The 17,614-nt window shown below is 40.7% G+C and overlaps 2 protein-coding genes across 4 annotated transcripts in view; both read right to left on the bottom strand.

Annotated features, from left to right (window-relative positions):
• Positions 1–17,614, bottom strand: part of SPATA22 (spermatogenesis associated 22) — a 67,467-nt gene that overhangs the window by 8,641 nt on the left and 41,212 nt on the right. The gene's annotated exons all lie outside the window — the stretch shown is intronic.
• LOC101095449 (olfactory receptor-like protein DTMT) lies at positions 9,642–13,209 on the bottom strand. The gene has a single exon (XM_003996400.5). It carries the CDS (start codon positions 12,134–12,136, stop codon positions 11,192–11,194), a length of 945 nt encoding a protein of 314 aa, XP_003996449.1. The 5' UTR covers positions 12,137–13,209; the 3' UTR covers positions 9,642–11,191.

Raw genomic sequence — 17,614 nt, 5'->3', positions numbered from 1 at the left:
TTCGAAGGGGCACATGCACCCCAATTTATAGCAGTGCTATCAACAATAGCCAAAGTATGGAAAGAGCCCAAATGTCCATCGACGGATGAATGGATAAAGAAGATAATGGAGTATTACTCGGCAATCAAAAAGAATGAAATCAAGGGGGGCCTGGGTGGCTCAGTCAGTTGAGCCTCCGACTTCCGCTCAGGTCATGATCTCATGGTTTGTGGGTTCGAGCCCCATATGGGGCTCTGTGCTGACAGCTCAGAGCTTGGGGCCTGCTTCAGATTCTGTGTCTCCCTCTTTCTCTCTGCCCCTCCCCTGGTCATGCTCTGTTTCTCTCTCTCTCTCTCTCTCTCTCTCTCTCTCTCTCTCTCTCAAAAATAAATAAACATTAAAAAAAAAAAGAATGAAATCTTGCCATTTGCAACTACGTGGACGGAACTAGAAGGTATTATGCTAAGCGAAATTAGAGAAAGATAAATATATGACTTCACTCATTTGAGGACTTTAAAACACAGAACAGATCAACATAACGGAAGGGAAGCAAAAATAATATAAAAATGGGGAGGGGAACAAAACATAAGAGACTCTTAAATAAAGAGAACAAACAGAGGGTTGCTGGAGGGGTTGTGGGAGGTGGGATGGGCTAAATGGGTAAGGGGCATTAAGGAATCTACTCCTGAAATCATTGTTGCACTATATGCTAACTAACTTGGATGTAAATTAAAAATAAATTTAAAAAAATAAAAATAAAATGGCAATTTTAAATTTTCAATAAACACGTTTTATTTTTATTTATTTTTAATTTTTTTAACATTTATTTATTTTTGAGAGAGAGAGAGAGAATGGGAGCAGGGGAGGGGCAGAGAGGGAGATACAGAACCTGAAGCAGGCTCCAGGCTCTGAGCTGTCAGTGCAGAGCCTGATGTGGGGTTCGAACCCACAAACCGTGAGATCATGACCTGAGCCAAAGTTGGACACTCAACTGACTGAGCCACCGTGGCGCCCCTCAATAAACACAATTTAAAGGGCAAAAAGCAGGGTGCCTGGGTGGCTCAGTTGGTTAAGCGTCTGACTTCAGCTCAGTCATGGGTTCGGGCCCTGACTCGGACTCTGTGCTGACAATTCAGAGCCTGGAGCCTGCTTCAGATTCTGTGTCTCCCTCTCTCTCTGCCCCACTCCTGCTCATGCTCTGCCTCTCTCTGTCTCTCAAAGCTAAATAAAACATTTAAAAAATTATATGTAAAAAAATAAAAGAAAATAAAAAGGCAAAAAGAAACAGGTGAAGTTAATCTTTGTTACATATTTTATTAACGTCAAGATATCCAAGATACCATCATTTCAACACATAATCAATACCTGTACGCTAAAAACTCACACATCTATTTTCTTTGAAATCCAGTGTGGATTTTGTACATACAGCACATCTCAATTGGAACTAGCCACACTTAACTGCTCAATAGCAACATGTGGCTAGTAGTTACCAGATTGAACAATACAGATCTAAAGTATAGCTTCTCTATGGCATACTCTGCAGCCAATTACAACAAAATGTAAAAAACAAAACAAAACAAAAAAAGTGAGTAGGAGTGCTGGGAAATGGAAATGGAAAAACTTCTTGGCATGCCAGAAGTTTTGAGAACTGGATCATATGAACCAGTGGGAATCAGACTGAGGAAAAGTTCATCAGAGTAACTGACTCTCATGTAACACAAGCTATGGAGAGACCCACCTAGAAAATAAATGGTCCATTTCTCCCAGAAGCACTAGAAAACTATCAAATCCGTAGAAGAAAAAATTAGATCACAGGGACATTGGGAGGGTGGAAGGGAGTGTAAACAACAAATTCTGAGGAATACAGATGGGTCCCGGATATTAAGATATGAAGCACTTAGGGGTGCCTGGGTGGCTCAGTCAGTTAAGCATCTGACTTCAGCTCAGGTCATGATCTCACAGTTCTCGAGTTCAAGCCCTGTGTCGGGCTCTGTGCTGACAGCTCAGAGCCTGGAGCCTGCTTCGGATTCTGTGTCTCCCTCTCTCTCTGCCCCTCCCCCACTCATTCTCTCTCTCTCTCTCTCTCTCTCTCTCTCTCTCTCTCAAAATAAATAAACATTTAAAAAAATTTAAAAAAAGACATGAAGCACTTGATCATAACCCAAACCTAGACATCATCCCAGGCATGCTGGCCTATTAAGTAACTGGGAGACTTTGCTGAGGCAGTCTCCTAATGAAGCCAATGGGGCCAGACACAGGGGGAGATAAAACTCTAGCAAAGGTCTGGTCATCACAGCAAGCACAGCAGTGAAGTCCCCTGATCTGAGCCTCTCCACAATGCTTTCTCCTTCACCTTCATGGGGTCTGTGCCCCTTATGAGTCCACCATTGAGGCTGAAGAAGATTGTAGCCAGGGAGCAGTTGGGACGTAAGCAGATCAAAGGGCCACCAGAACCCTGAGCACTCAGCTGTTCTCCTGAGCTTCCCCTCCACAAGCTTTACTTGGAAGAAAGCGTGTACAAAACCAAGTGGCGGCTCTACCCCCACCTACCCGTCAGCAGCCGCATCCTTCTCGCTGGTCTGCACCCAGCACTCCTACTCCAAAGGAAAACCCATTTGTTTGTCCGCCTACCCGGCTTACACACCCTTTCAGCCACCCACCTCAGTGGGTGGAGGGAAAGAGATGATGAGCCCAGACTGATCCGCGCCTGTGTTCCATACCTGTCTCAGCCTGGGGGCTGTTTAGAACCAGGGGTCTGCCCAAACTGCAGAATGACACGAAGGTCTGAGTTGCTTTAGATTAGAAGTCAATAGATGTTCTCTCATCATCTGCAGGTGCTAGACCCCAACACTGTAGTTCCTAACACTGGAACTACTGGAAAAATGGCTACCCCAACCCACGTGAAAAGCTTGTCTCTTTTCCCTTTTAAGACTTGATTGACTCTGGAGACATTAGTCAGGGAAGCAAGAGTTAGAAGAGAGTAAGAACGAAATGGACATTCTGGGGACAGCAGCTGACGTGGCTGAGGCTGGGAGGACCCCAGTGTGTGTTTACAGTATTTAAGTGGTGGGCCCTGGAGCCAAGCAGCATGGGGTCACCTTACTACCCCCATACCTGCTTTGTGACCTTGGCCAAGAAGCTTAATCTCCCTTAGTCTGAATTCCCTAATCAGCTTAATAGAAACACAGCAGTACCTAATTTATCATGCCAAGGTAAGTTGAGACAAGTGTGGTATTAGTAAGACCACTGTCATCATCAAGTTCTGTGATGAGGATGCAGTGTTTTCCCAAGTACCCCTGCCCTCATCTCCCTTTCACCCATGAGCCCAGCATGTTGGTACAGGTAGAGAAAAGGTAAAGGAGCACTGTGGGATAGAAGAAGCTACTGGCCCAGAGGGGACAAATATTTGGAACCCAATAGTGAGGATTTCCTCTCAAGTTATGAGTTGAATCTATCCCTAGCTAAAGATATTAATATTAGGATAACTCTGTGGAGGGTGAGGAAAGCCAGCTTCATGGAGAGGCGTTCCCTAAATGGTCTTTTATACCCTGTTTGCCTCAGTCCCAAGCAAGATATTTAGGAACCAACAGAAGTCAGACTCCATCATTACAGGCTAGTAACCTTGGCAAACTGCTGAACTTTTGCAACCTTACACTCCATCATCAGTGAATCTTACACACCTTACAGAACTGTGGGTTTGGAATGACTGGCACTTGCAAAGGATAAAGGACTCCACAAACATACGATTTATTTTTTCCCATTAACAACAGCTCTGGTGATTCCCAGTTGCATTTGGAGATGGGAATCACTGTTGAGACAGGAAAACAATGAAGCTGACGACTTCTAAATCATCCTGCAAGAACTGCACTACAGAATTATGGAATCTTAACATCTGTTGCACGGGATTTTAAAGTAACTACCTCAGGGGCGCCTGGGTGGCGCAGTCGGTTGAGCGTCCGACTTCAGCCAGGTCACGATCTCGCGGTCCGTGAGTTCGAGCCCCGCGTCAGGCTCTGGGCTGATGGCTCGGAGCCTGGAGCCTGTTTCCGATTCTGTGTCTCCCTCTCTCTCTCTCTGCCCCTCCCCCGTTCATGCTCTGTCTCTCTCTGTCCCAAAAATAAATAAAAACGTTGAAAAAAAATTAAAAAAAAAAAATAAAGTAACTACCTCTTCTGAACTCCCTCCCAGCTTACCCAGCTTCTCTGAGTGTGGCTCCAGAACCCGTTTCCTGTTTGTTACTTCTCCATCATGCATGTTAGGCTGGAGTCTCTGCCATTGTCTCCTGACTCTCTTCTATAATGGCCTGACTCCTGGGATCCCTGGATCCCAAAGAAACTTATTAGTATCAAACCGAGTGCTTGCCCCCACCCTTGCGTCTGCATTTTTCTAAACCCTGAGACAGAACTCTGGGTTCACTCTAAGTTTGATCTTCTCAGGAAAGTTTTCCCCAACCATTAAAGCCCACACTAATATCTCCCTTCTCTATCTTTTGCAAGATCTGGCCTTCTACAATAGTTATCAGAGTCAAATACTGTGGCATCTGGCCACCGCTATTAGATGTTGTCCAATGACCGCTTCCATATATACCAACCTTCTCTTCTCAGGTGGGCTTTAAACTCCATGATAGCAAGCATTGTGTTGACCCACCCAGGAAATACTTAATCTATTACATCATTAATGCATTCCTTCTAAAAATATTTACTGGGTAACTACCATGTGCAACGCTCTGAGCCACGTATTTCTCTTTGCCTGCCCTTAAAGTGCTTATAGTCTAGCCGGCAGACATGCAACTAAACAAGCTCCTACCAAGCATTACAAATGTCCTCACAGGGGAAATAAAAGATGTGATAAGAGTGCATATCAAGGACACCTTTATCTGTTAGGTCAGAGGAGACATGTTTTATTTTGATTTGTTTTGTATTTTAAGGAAATTCAAGCGAATCTGAGGAGTTTTCCAGAAAAAGAAAATAAAAGTATCTAGAAAGGAAATAGTATACGGAAAAACTCAGGTGAGAGAGCCCGGAGCTTTTTAAAAATAAAGGAAGTTCAGTGTGGCTGAGGTATAGTGCATGCTCTGGGAGGAGGGTAGAAGATGGGGGTCATTGGGAAGGAGGAAGGCGAGTGGTACAGTCTGGTGATTCCTCAAAAAAGTTAAGCGTACAATTGCCATATGATCCAGCAATTCCACCCCTTGTGTTTACCAAAAACAAACAAATAAACAGAAGTTATAAAAAAAAAAAAAAACCTGTATATGAATGTTCATAGCAGCACTATTCACAATAGACCCAATGTGGAAACTGCCATCATCTGATGACTGGATAAAGAGAATGTGATATATCCATACAATGGAATAGTATTCAGCAATAAAGTACTGATACATACACAATATGGATAAACCTTGAAAACATTATGCCAATTAAAAGAAGCCAATCACAAAAGCCACATATTATATGATTCTATTTATATGAAATATCAAGAATAGGCGAATCTATAGAGACATAAATGGATTGGTGATTTCTAGGGAAAAATGGGTAGTGATTGTTAATGGGATTTGGGGGGAGGGCAGGTGATGAAAACGTTCTAAAATTAATTATGATGATGGTTGCACAATTCTGTGAATACATAAAAAATAGTTAATTGTATATTTTAAATGGGTGAATGGTATAGTATGTGAATTGTATGTTAACAAATCTCTAATAAAAACCAAGTCTTTTTCATTGGGAAATTTGTATGTAGATTGTATTAAATATATGTATATTAATGTTAAATTTCTTAAGTGTGATAATGTAACTATGTATGAAAATGTTCCTGTTTCTAGGAGATCCTGAATGCGGAATATAGTGGCTATGTGTTTTGATGTCTGAAAATTATCTCAAATATGTCAGCCATTTTATTTATTTTTTAAGTTTTTATTTTAATTCCAGTTAGTTAACATGCAGTGTTATAGTAGCTTCAGGTGCACAACATAGTGATTCAACACAGATCAGTCATTTTAAAAAGAAGAAGGAAGGAAAGGAAAAGGGAAGAGAGACAGGGCCTAAAGGTGCGGTGATGAGAGAATTACAAAGCAGGGGGCTAAGACTCCCCAGGAACCGAAGCACCGGTCCCCTGGCTTGAGCATATTTTTGCAATTTGTCTGAAAACAGTGAGCACATACAACATGGTGCTTGGCATCTGGACAGGTCACGCACCTGCAGTGTATTCCATACTGGGTCAGGGGTATGTCTGGCACCAGACAAAACATTCTTATCCCTGGCTTGGTGCCCATATGATGTCCTCCTGGAGGGCATGAGCAGTCCCCGCGGCTTTCCACCTGGGAATGAAACTGCTTTCAGTTCCTTGCTGCTCTGTCCTTTTCCTTCAGGACATTCTTACGGTGCCCCCCGGCTTCTTGTTTTCCAACAGAAAAGAAAAAAGACAGGGAGGGGGGGAGGGAGTGAGGAAGAGAGAGTTTGATATTGGATGTAAATATGAACAAATGAAATATGAACAGATTTGAGCAATGGATGGAGTATAAGAAAAACAAACTAATTTGAAATTAAGCCTGGAGCTTTTGTTTTGAATGTCACAGGTGTAATGACATAGGATTTCATCTTTAAAATCTCTATTCCTGCATCTTGTTATAAAAATAGAAATTAAAAAAAATAAAATAGAGATTCAGTCATTTATAAATTTGTCAATTATGTTTATTCTTTTTATTATGAATGAGCAGTTATTTAGTAAAATTATAACACAACATGTGTTTTTACCATGCTTTAGGACACAAGATGAGGTTGAGACTTGGAACAAGTATATATGGTAGACTAACTATATATGTGTGTTTTTCAATGTTTATTCATTTATTTTTGAGAGAGAGAAAGCACACACAGCAGGGGAGGGGCAGAGAGGGAGAGAGGATGAAAGAGAATTCCGAGCAGTCTCCAGGCCATCAGCACAGAGCCCGACCAAGGGCTCATGAACTGTGAGATCATGACCTGAGCTGAAACCAAGAGTCAGCCACTCAACCAACCAAGCCACCCAGGCTCCCCTGTATGTTTGTTTGTTTGTTTGTTAAAGAAAAATTAAGATCTGAAACAAACTTGACAAATATTTGAAAATGCATAATGTTGGCACAGAGTTGGTCACTGTATTATCCTTTATAATTTTCAATATAATTGAATATTTTCATACTCATACTGTTTGTTCTTTATGAATTTTCTGTTAATCTTTTTTATTTATTGTTTTTCTTTTAATTCCAGTACAGTTAACATACAATGTTATATTAGTTTCAGGTATATAATATAATGATTCAACAATTCCATACATCACCCAGTGCACATCATGACAAGTACACTCCTTAATCCCCATCACCTATTTCTCCCATCCCTCTGTTCACCATCAATTTATTCTCTATAGTTAAAAGACTGAATAATATTCCATTGTGTTTATACACCACATCTTCTTTATCCATTCATCTATCAATGGACACTTGGGTTGCTTCCATATCTTGGCTGTTGTAAATAATGCTGCTTTAAACAAAGGTATGTGTGTATCCCTTTGAATTGGTGTTTTGTATTTTGGGGGTAAATACCCAGTAGTGCAATTACTAGATCATAGAATACTTCTACTTTTATCCTTTTGAGGAACACTGATATTGTTTTCCAGAGTGGCTGTACCAGTTTGCATTCCCACTAACAGTGCACAAATGTGGTGGCACTGGGTGGCTCAGTCGGTTAAGTGTCTGACTTCGGCTCAGGTCATGACCTCACAGTTCGTGGGTTTGAGCCCCACGTCAGGCTCTGTGCTGACAGCTCGGAGCCTGGAGCCTGCTTCGGATTCTGTGTCTCCCTCTCTCTCTTCCCTCCCCAGGTCATGCTCTCTCTCTCAAAAATAAATAAACATTAAAAAATTTAAAAAAAAAAAAAACAGTGCACAAATGTGCCTCTTTCTCCACACCCTCACCAACTCTTGTTGTTTCTTGTGTTTCTGATTTTAGCCATTCTTACAGGTGTGAGGTTGAAAGGGCGGGCCTACGCCAGCCGACTCCATCTTGTTCTGTGTCCTTCACCTAGACCACGCCTCCTCCCCTTGAGTAACCTCCCGCTCACCCATTCAAACTTCCTGATCAAAACACGCCCAGCGACCTGCGTAACAGGACTCTGACCCTTCCCCAGCCAATCGGCCAAGGCCACGCCCCTTCCCCAGCCAATCGGCTGCCCCTAGACCCCTATAAAACCTTTGTGCTTTTGAAACTCGCTCTCTCTCCCTGGTATCTCACTGCTGCGTCGGTGCAGGTAGGGGACTGAGCTCGAGCTAGCTTGAATAAAGGCTCTTTTGCTTTTGCATCGGCCTCGGCTCCCTGGTGGTCTTTGGGGATCACGAATTCTGGGCATAACAAGGTGATATCTCATTGTAGTTTCAATTTGCATTTCCCTCATGATGAGTGATGTTGAGCATCTTTGCATGTGTCTGTTAGCCACCTGTACGTCTTCTTTGGAGAAATGTCTGTTCACGTCTTCTGCCCATTTTTTAACTGGATTATTTGCATTTTTGTTTTTTGGGGATTTTTTGGATCATCTGTTTCTTGGGTGTTGAGTTGTATCAATTCTTTATATATTTTGGATACTAATCCTCTATCAGGTATGTCACTTGCAAATATCTTCCCCATTTAGTTTTGTTGATTGTTTCCTTCACTGTGCAGAAGCGTTTTATTTTAAAGTAGTCCCAATAGTTTATTTTTTATTTTATTATCCTAGCCTCAGGAGGCATACTGCAGAAAAACGTTGCTATGGCAGATGTCAGAGAAATTACTAACCATGCTCTCTTTTAGGATTTTTATGGATTCAGGTTTCACATTTAGGTCTTTAATTGATGTTGAATTTATTTTTGGGCATGATGTATGAAAGTGGTCCAGTTTCATTCTTTTGCATGTTGCCTTCCAGTTTTCCCAGTACCATTTGTGTGGGAAAAGACTGTATGTATTTTTCCCACTGTGTATTATTTCCTCTTTTATTGAAGATTAATTGACTATATAATTGTGGGTTTATTTATAGGTTTTCTGTTCTATTCCATTGACTTGACTATGTATTTTTGTGCTAATACTATACTGTTTTGATCACTACAGCTTTGTAATATAACTCGAAATCTAGAATTGTGATGCCTCCAGTTTTATTTTCCTTTTTCAAGATTGCTTTGGTTATTTGAGGTATTCAGTTTATTTTATTCTTATATTACTTGTAGGTGTTCTTTGTATATTCTGAATTTTAATATTGTGTCTGTTAGACATGTAACTATCTGTCACGTCTCGTTCAAGTTTCTTTACGTTATCTTTTCTCCTAGATAAGTTTCTTATTTTTATGTGGTCAAATATGTCAAACACACATCAATATAAACTTGTCAGTTTCCACTAAAATAATTCCTTTGAGAATTTGATTTAGATTATATTGAATGTATATGAGGAGAACTGATGTTGTTAAAATATTGACATTTCAAAACTCATCAAAATGCACAATTTTAAATGGATTGATTTTAGTGTATAAAATTTACTCCTCAAAAGCTGTTTAAAATGAGACCTCCTGGGTCACCGTAAATGTCCACTTATTGTGGTATTCTTTTATATCTTTCAGTAAAGTTTTCTTCTTATGTTCTTGCACATAATTCCCATTGCTATTGAGAACAGGGTCTATTTTTCATTGTCTTTTTTAATGGAATTTTTGTTACAGATGGAAGTGCATTAATTTAATCTTTTTCTTGCCACTATATATTTGTTGTATGATGGCAATGAGATTTCAGAATTTATCCAGTATAGCAACTAGTGTTACCTTAGCTAGCTACCTTATGAATATAAAATATTTCAAGAAATGAAATATTAAATGATAATGTATAATGCAAGATTATATAAACAATAATCGACTTTTATGAACATATATACATATACATAGGTGGCTGTTAAGGTAACTGGGTAGAAGGTGACATCAGAAATCAAGACGTAGAATAAAGGACAAAGAGCAGACCTGAGGGAACATAGAGTTTAATAATGTGCATGTTGAGCTTGAAGTGTTCATAAACCCTCAAGTAGAGACATCCAATGGATAGATGAGAATAATGGTCTGGAACTCTTGAGAAGAGTCTTGGCTTCAGATAGAGATGTGGAAGTCACCAGAACATACCTGAGGATCAAAGTGGTGGGTTTGGATGCCATAACTTAAGGGGACAGCTGAGGATACATATGGACCAAGGTTGGAAAACTAATCCATACCATAAATGAAGCTAAGAGAGGTTTGTTTTGTCTTGTTTTTAATGGCTGCTCCCCTTCTTTCTAAAGTGAAAGAATATGAGAAGAAACTATAGAATTACTTTGTCTGGGATCTTCCATAGATTCAACAGTTGACACACTGTATGACTTGGCAAGTAATTGAATGCCATATTTTTCAGTCTGTGAAACAGTAATAATATCTACCCCAATCCTTGGAATTGTCATGAGGGTGATGGTAGTGTAAACATACAGATATAAAGTTCTTTTATAAGGTCCAAAATATCAAACAGAAAAGAGGTATCCTTAAACTCTGAATTTGTCTACCATCTTCCAGCTTCTTTCGCCATTCCTGGGGAAATCAGTTTTAGGTCCCCTGGGTATTAGTTATTCCCAGGTAAAGACAAAATACATTCCTGTAGCAAAGGGCTAGAAAACTCCATTTCAGGTCAGGCCAGGTCAGAAAACAGAGTAGACATGAAAATAAGTAAGAGGGGGAAAAGGTTAAGAGATAAAATGATGTGAATCTTGTGTAGAGAGAGGTAAGTAGGAGACGTTTAGAGGGAAGCTGGGAGTTGGACATGGTGGAGATTATTTAGTCTTGACCTAAGAATATAGAGAATTATTTTTAAATTATACCATAATCAAAGCAGAGTTCAGGCTTAAAAAAAACATAGTCTCCTATGATAAATTAGTTAAAGACTATAAGGCATGAAGATCATTTAAAACAGGAGTTTTTAAACTACACTTTTTCAGGATCACTGGGAAAACACAAAGAGAAGTCTTAGCCAGCAGGTCACCAAGACTTCTCTTCCCTCCTTCAACTATACACCTCCACTTCATCTCTTTTACATATTGAATAATTATTTAGTATGTGATTTTAGCAGAAAGTTTCCATGGTAAGGGAAAAAAATCTGGGATAATATTCCAATATTATTATACCTACTAGATAGAAATATGTAAAAATACCAAATGTTACCATCATACAGAGAAGGGAATTTTCTTTCCACAAAAGACTCTTCCCAGGGCTCCCTTCATGTCTCTGTTCCTCAGGCTGTAGATGAAGGGATTCAGCATGGGGGTGACCACAGTGTACATCACGGCCATCACAGTCTCCTTAACAGCAGAATTATTAGCTGAAGGGCACAAGTAGAGGCCGATAACTGTCCCATAGAAAAGAGACAGCACGGAGAGGTGGGAGCCACAGGTGGAGAAGGCCTTGCGGATGCCCCTGGCAGAAGGGACCCTGAGGATGGAGGACACAATCCGTGCATAAGACATGACGATGAATAGGAATGGGATGACGAGAATGAGCCCTCCCATGATAAATATCACCAACTCATTGATTCGAGTGTCAGAGCAGGCCAGCTTCAGCAGAGCAGACATGTCACAGAAAAAGTGGGGGATTATGTTGTCGGCACAGAAGGACAGCTTGGCCATGAGCAGGGTGTGCAACATGGCATGGGCAGCAGTCAGCACCCAGCACAGCACCACCAAGGAGAGACAGAGCTTGGGGCTCATGATGGTGGTGTAGTGCAGGGGGAAACAGATGGCCATATAGCGGTCATAGGCCATGGCCACCAGGAGGAAGCTCTCCAGGTCTCCAAAAAATAGGAAGAAGTACATCTGGGTCAGGCAGCCGGCATAGGGGATGGACGGGACCTGGCTCTGCATGTTCTGCAGCAGATTGGGCATTGTGACAGAGGAGAAGCAGAGGTCAGAGAAGGACAAGTTACTGAGAAACAAATACATGGGCGTGTGGAGGCGGGAGTCCAGGCAAATGAGAACGATGATGAGCAGGTTCCCCAGGATGGTGGTAACATACATGAGCAGGAACAGGGCATAGAACTGGTCTCGTAGCTCTGACTTGATGGGCAGGCCCAGGAGGAGGAATTCTAAGACAACAGTTTGATTCTTTCCTGTCATGCTCTGTCTTCAGCATTTTAGGAAGAAATTATAGTGTCCATTAAAACCTGAATTTAAAAATGAACATATTTCTATGATACATGGCCTGCTGGGTGCTCTGCAAAGATACTTTACATCACTCTCATCACAATAATTACCATTCCTATACTCCAAATCTCTACAATCAGAATGTCTATGATTGGAAATGACTTTTCTTCACTTCTCTTTAACATGTAACAATATCTCAACTTTTATAAAACAATCTTATCCATTACCTTCTGAGACACATATATTGGTTTTCCTCATATCTACCTGACCAGGCATCCTCCGTAACTCTGATTGATTTGTTTTGTCAATCTCTTCATGTTGATGTTCCAGGGCTTTCTCCTAAACACTATTCTCTTACAATGCTACATATACCACCAAGAAAAACTCATCTACTCTAATGGATTTGATAACCATTTAATCCTCAGGTGTAGGTGACTTTGTAACCTAGTTACTTAAGGATTATCTTCCCCGAGACTTATCACATGCATTTAAAGCTCAGCAGATCCCAAAAGAAACATATGATGTTACCCTGGCCATCTCCCAATCCCAATTCCCTCCCCCTGTAGGTCCCCATAGCTCAGTAAAAAGGAATCCAGGTGTACCAGTCGTACACCTGAGTTCTCTTTCATTCCCTCCTTTCTCTCATTATCAATATCCAATCTGTCAACACATCCTTAAGATGCTGCCATGTAAATCTCTTTCTCATGCATCCACTCCTTATCTCCACCATCACTACCCTGGCTGGGCTAACATCATGTCTGCAATATTGGATCAGCCTCTTCACTCATCTCCCTGCATCCATACTTGAATAATCTCCTTTAATATCCTTTGTTTGCACTGTGGCATTATAAGATGAAAATCTGATCATCATTCTCCCTAAAGTCTTCATAGATTCTCATTGCTCTTAAGATAAAGGCAAAATTCCTTTCAAAGGCACAAAAGGTGCTTCATGACCTGACCCTGGCCTACTTCCACCAGCTTCACCTGGTCCCACTGTGGCACTCACACTCACCTCTCCAAAAATGCTGGACTTGAACGTCACAATTTCTTGCCTCCAGACTTTTCCACTTGCTGTCCCCCCCCCCCCTACTGCCTAGCATCTTCCTCCCCCTGCTCCCTCTTCACCTGGTTTTCCCTACTTATCCTTCAGGCATATTACATGTCACTTACTCAGCTATACCTCTCCTGTGCCCTCCAGACCAAGTGAGAACCTGCTGCTATGTTTCCACGGCATCCTGTGCTTGTCCCTAAAGCACTAAATGCCCAGGGGATTGTGTATAGCTGTCCTCCCCAGTGGACTGTAAACTTCATGCAGGAAAGGTCATGTCTGCCTTCATGACTGCAGAAGTGCCAGCACCTGGCACGGTGCCTGGATGTAGCCAGTGTTTCATAAATATTCATTGGCTGTGCTTCAGGCTGAGACATGCATTCCTTCAACTTTAAAGACAGCAGACTCCTGGGGCACCTGGTGGTTCAGTTGGTTCAGCGTTTGACTCTTGATTTTAATTCAGGTCGTGATCCCAGGGTCGTGGGATAGAGCTCCACTTTGGGCTCCATGCTGAGTGTGGAGCCTGCTTCAGATTCTCTCTCTCTCATTCTCTCTCTCTCTCTCTCTCTCTCTCTCTCTCTCCCATTGCCCCTCTCCCCCACTCCCCCGCTCTCTAAAATAACAGTAATAATGAAAACTAAAGACAGAAAACTCCTGTTAGAATATCTACTCCTACTAAATGCTCTCAAAACAAGAACTCACTAGCTTCACCATTTAGCATTGAATTTGTCACTTTGTTACAGATTTATGAATGTAATACTGTACCCATGGAAAATGTTGGAGCACCTCAGATAACACTACTCTTATCACTGATACATCTGATACAGGTAATAGAGATATACAACTGTGTTTATAGATATATAACAATAGATATAGATATAATCTCCTATTGGTTCTGTTTCTCTGGAGAACCCTGACTAATACACCTCTGTGTGTCTCAAAGCTGACAAAGAAAGCAGAGGAGAACCACCAAGAGATGTGGGAAGCTCCTTCATCAAAGACATAATGGAGAGTCCACCTGCTAAGACTTTCACCCTGCTGGTGCTGTTTGATCCAACCACATTTAACAGCTTTTACAAATGGATTTTATGTGCTGGCATTACAGTGGGAAGAAACATCTAGGGGAAATCATACAGCTGTTTTCTCAGAATTTTGCTTCCCAGTAAATGAGCGGGATCCATCCCTGGTGTTGAGGGTATGATGAGGAGTCACCACCCAGAGATAGCACTTGCAGATGCTACTACTGATTATGCAATGACCATCTTCACCCATCGTCAGTAGTTCTCAGACTAGACTGCACATGAGAATCACCTAGCACAGTACTTCTAAAATTAAATGTTCATGCAAATCACCCAGGAGTTCTGCTACAACACTGATTCTGGTTCAGGGGGCCAGTTTTACATTTTTAATTAGCACCTGGTGACTGTTATGCTGTGGTCCATGGGCTACACATTGAATAGCAAATATTTATGATGCTTTTAAAAATGAACATTACTGGGTGCCCTCAGATGAATATAATCACAATCTTAGAGGAGGCCTGTGCAAAGATTTTTAAAGCTCCAAGGTGATTCTAAAATAAAACAAGGGCTCAGACTATTACATTAAACTAGCCTACCACAAGAGCCGTCATTACATTGGAATTATACAATCTTGTAAGAATACATGACACAGTAGTATTTACAAATGCTATCATTGACCACAAGATTGTAACTGGTGAACATCAACTGAAATATTTCTAGAATGTGGGGATGTCTTCGGAGGCAGGGAGGTGAAGAAGAGGAGGGCTATCATACCTGAAGCTCTATCCTACAGAACATCATACAACCTGGGAAAGCAAGATCCTCAGGTTGGAAGGACCCTAAGAGACCAGCTCATTCACCCTCTGCCCAACTTACCCAGTGTGTCTGAGGGTGACTCCTGGACACTAACCTGAGGTCCTGTTTCCCTTTATTTACTAAGACATGTGAAGTGATAACCTCTGTAATTGTCACCTGTGTCTGCAGCATCCCTTATCACATCTCCCATTGTGCACATCTCTGGCCCTAGAGGGCCCTGGATCCCAAAGGAGTCTAGATCCTAAAGGAACTCATTAAAGACACAGAAATTACCCAGGACTCCTTAAGATAAATGCTCTCAAGAGTCTTGGAGTAGTGATTGACTACATCACTGACCACACCTGACTAAAGGTGGCAATGGAGAGCAGCTCATATATGGATGAGTAGTCACTGCCTGTTTAGGGAATGGGCAGTAGTCCTGTGGGGCTGGAGCCTACAATTTGGGAGGTGAAGAAGGATGGTTGGAGAAGCCATGGAAATTAAGGGATCAGACTGAATAGCCTGAAACATCTTACAATGTAAGAGGCTTTATCCTATGGCCAAGAAGATGTCATCAGTGGTCTTTGAACAAAGTGCCATGAAAGACATGTATTTTTGAAAGATTCCCAGGGTGGCATAATCTCTCACTACAACCTAGTTCCTCATAAACATTCTCAAGGGGAGAGTTAAACCTGCAGCTAACAAAAATTAGATCTCTATGACGCAACCATATGCAGGTACATAGAAAGTACTGGAATAAGAGAAAATATAAACTCTCCCAGATTATGTTCAATTCTTCCTCATGCAGAGATAGAAAAAGAAACTCAGATCTGAATCCCACTGAGGTACTTCTACTTCATTACCTCTCTTGGAAAATCTCCATAGAATTCTGTCACCACCATCATCTCTACCACTCTTCCTGTGTCAGATTACCTCTTATTTTCCAGTTCTTCCTTGTACTGTGATTGATCACAAGGCCATAGGTGACATTTATAAATCCTTCTTTCACTAACACATTCTATGTTCTCATTCGCCATTATCTCTGTCTGATGGGAGTTTTTTCCATAGCAGTATCATGCAAACCTTCATTCCTAGGAAATCTTTACCCTCATTGGTCTTGCCTTTATTAGGTTGTTATAGTTTCCATTAAGATTTATTATTAGACAAAATCTTAAGTGGCACCCAAAGAATTCTCCAGAATTTCAGACATGATCCTAGCTGCACCATTTGTGTAGAGCAACCCAGATCCTCCTTAGTAATCAACATCACCACCTCAGGTAGAATGGCAACTCTTCTCTTTGTGCATCAGTTCACATAAGAACAGCAAAATGTCCAGATGGTGGGCTCAATTTCTAATTCAGTGAAACCATCGTTGTGTAAAGCCATCCCCTGAGAGAATCACTCCTCTCTTCAGAACTATATAAGACACTTCTTGTGCACCATTTTCAATTCTTCGGTTTCATTTTTTATTTTAGCCACAGCTTCAGTAACTGCACTGACTTCAATGAGCTTTATCAGAAGCTACCTGACAGCACGTTACCTCAATTCTGCTGCACATGCTCCTTGTTTTCTGCCCTGGGACTTCTCTTACCTCACGAAACAGGATGCTATGGGGGAACTTTCTCAGTACTCATATTTGTACGAGTGCATGATCCATTTTGAGTGAATTGTTGTAGAGATTGTGAGGTATGCATTGAGGCTCATTTTTATTTTTTGCATAGGGAAATCCGATTTTTCCAGCACCACTCATTGAAAAGATTATTTTCCATAAATTATCTTTGCATCTTTGTCAATAATCAGTGGACAACACTTGAGTGGATCTATTTCTGGACTCCATGTACTATCCTATACTGTTAACACTCATCAATAGTTCTATATTTTCTCCAATACCATAGTTTCCCGATTATTTTAATTAACAGTAAGTCTGGAAACCAGGCAATATGAGTCCTTTTAGTCTGTTTACTTTTCCAAAATCAGTTTTAATTTTTAGTTTCTTTGCCTTTACATATGAATATTATAATCATATTATTAATTTGTATCAAAAAACTGGGAATTTTGATTGGAATTGTGTTCAATTTCTAAATCAGTTTTGGAAGAGTTGACATCTTAACAATATTGAGTTTTCTATCCATGACCATTTTACATCTACCCATTTTTTTATTTGACTTCTTTAATCAGTATTTGGTAGTTTCCAAGATATAGTTCATTCATATATTGTGTAAGATTTATACCTAAGTATTAAATGTTTTGGTGTTAGTGTAAATAGTACTTTAAAGAGTTTTTCTTCCACTTTACACATGCTTTTTTCTAGGTGATATAAATATAATTTTAATATGTTAATATTATATTTATACACAGAAATGAAACTTCTTAATATATTCACCTTGTATCCTATGTTATTACTAAACTCACTAATTCTAGAACCATTTTTTATGTTCTTTGGGACTTTCTAAATAGACAATCATGTTGTCTATGAACAGAGATGGTTTAATTTCTTACTTTCCACTCTATATACTTTTTATTTGTTTTCCTTGCCCTTTCTCACTGCTTAGGACTTCAAATACAATACTGAATAACAAGGGTGAGAGC

This window comes from Felis catus, chromosome E1, assembly GCF_018350175.1.
Source record: "Felis catus isolate Fca126 chromosome E1, F.catus_Fca126_mat1.0, whole genome shotgun sequence".
NCBI classification, from domain to species: Eukaryota; Metazoa; Chordata; class Mammalia; order Carnivora; family Felidae; genus Felis; species Felis catus.
This window is presented reverse-complemented; position numbering and strand designations above follow the sequence as displayed.

Coding starts and splice junctions, on each gene's coding strand:
- LOC101095449 (XM_003996400.5), bottom strand. CDS start 12,136: ATGACAGGAAAGAATCAAACTGTTGTCTTAGAATTCCTCCTCCTGGGC.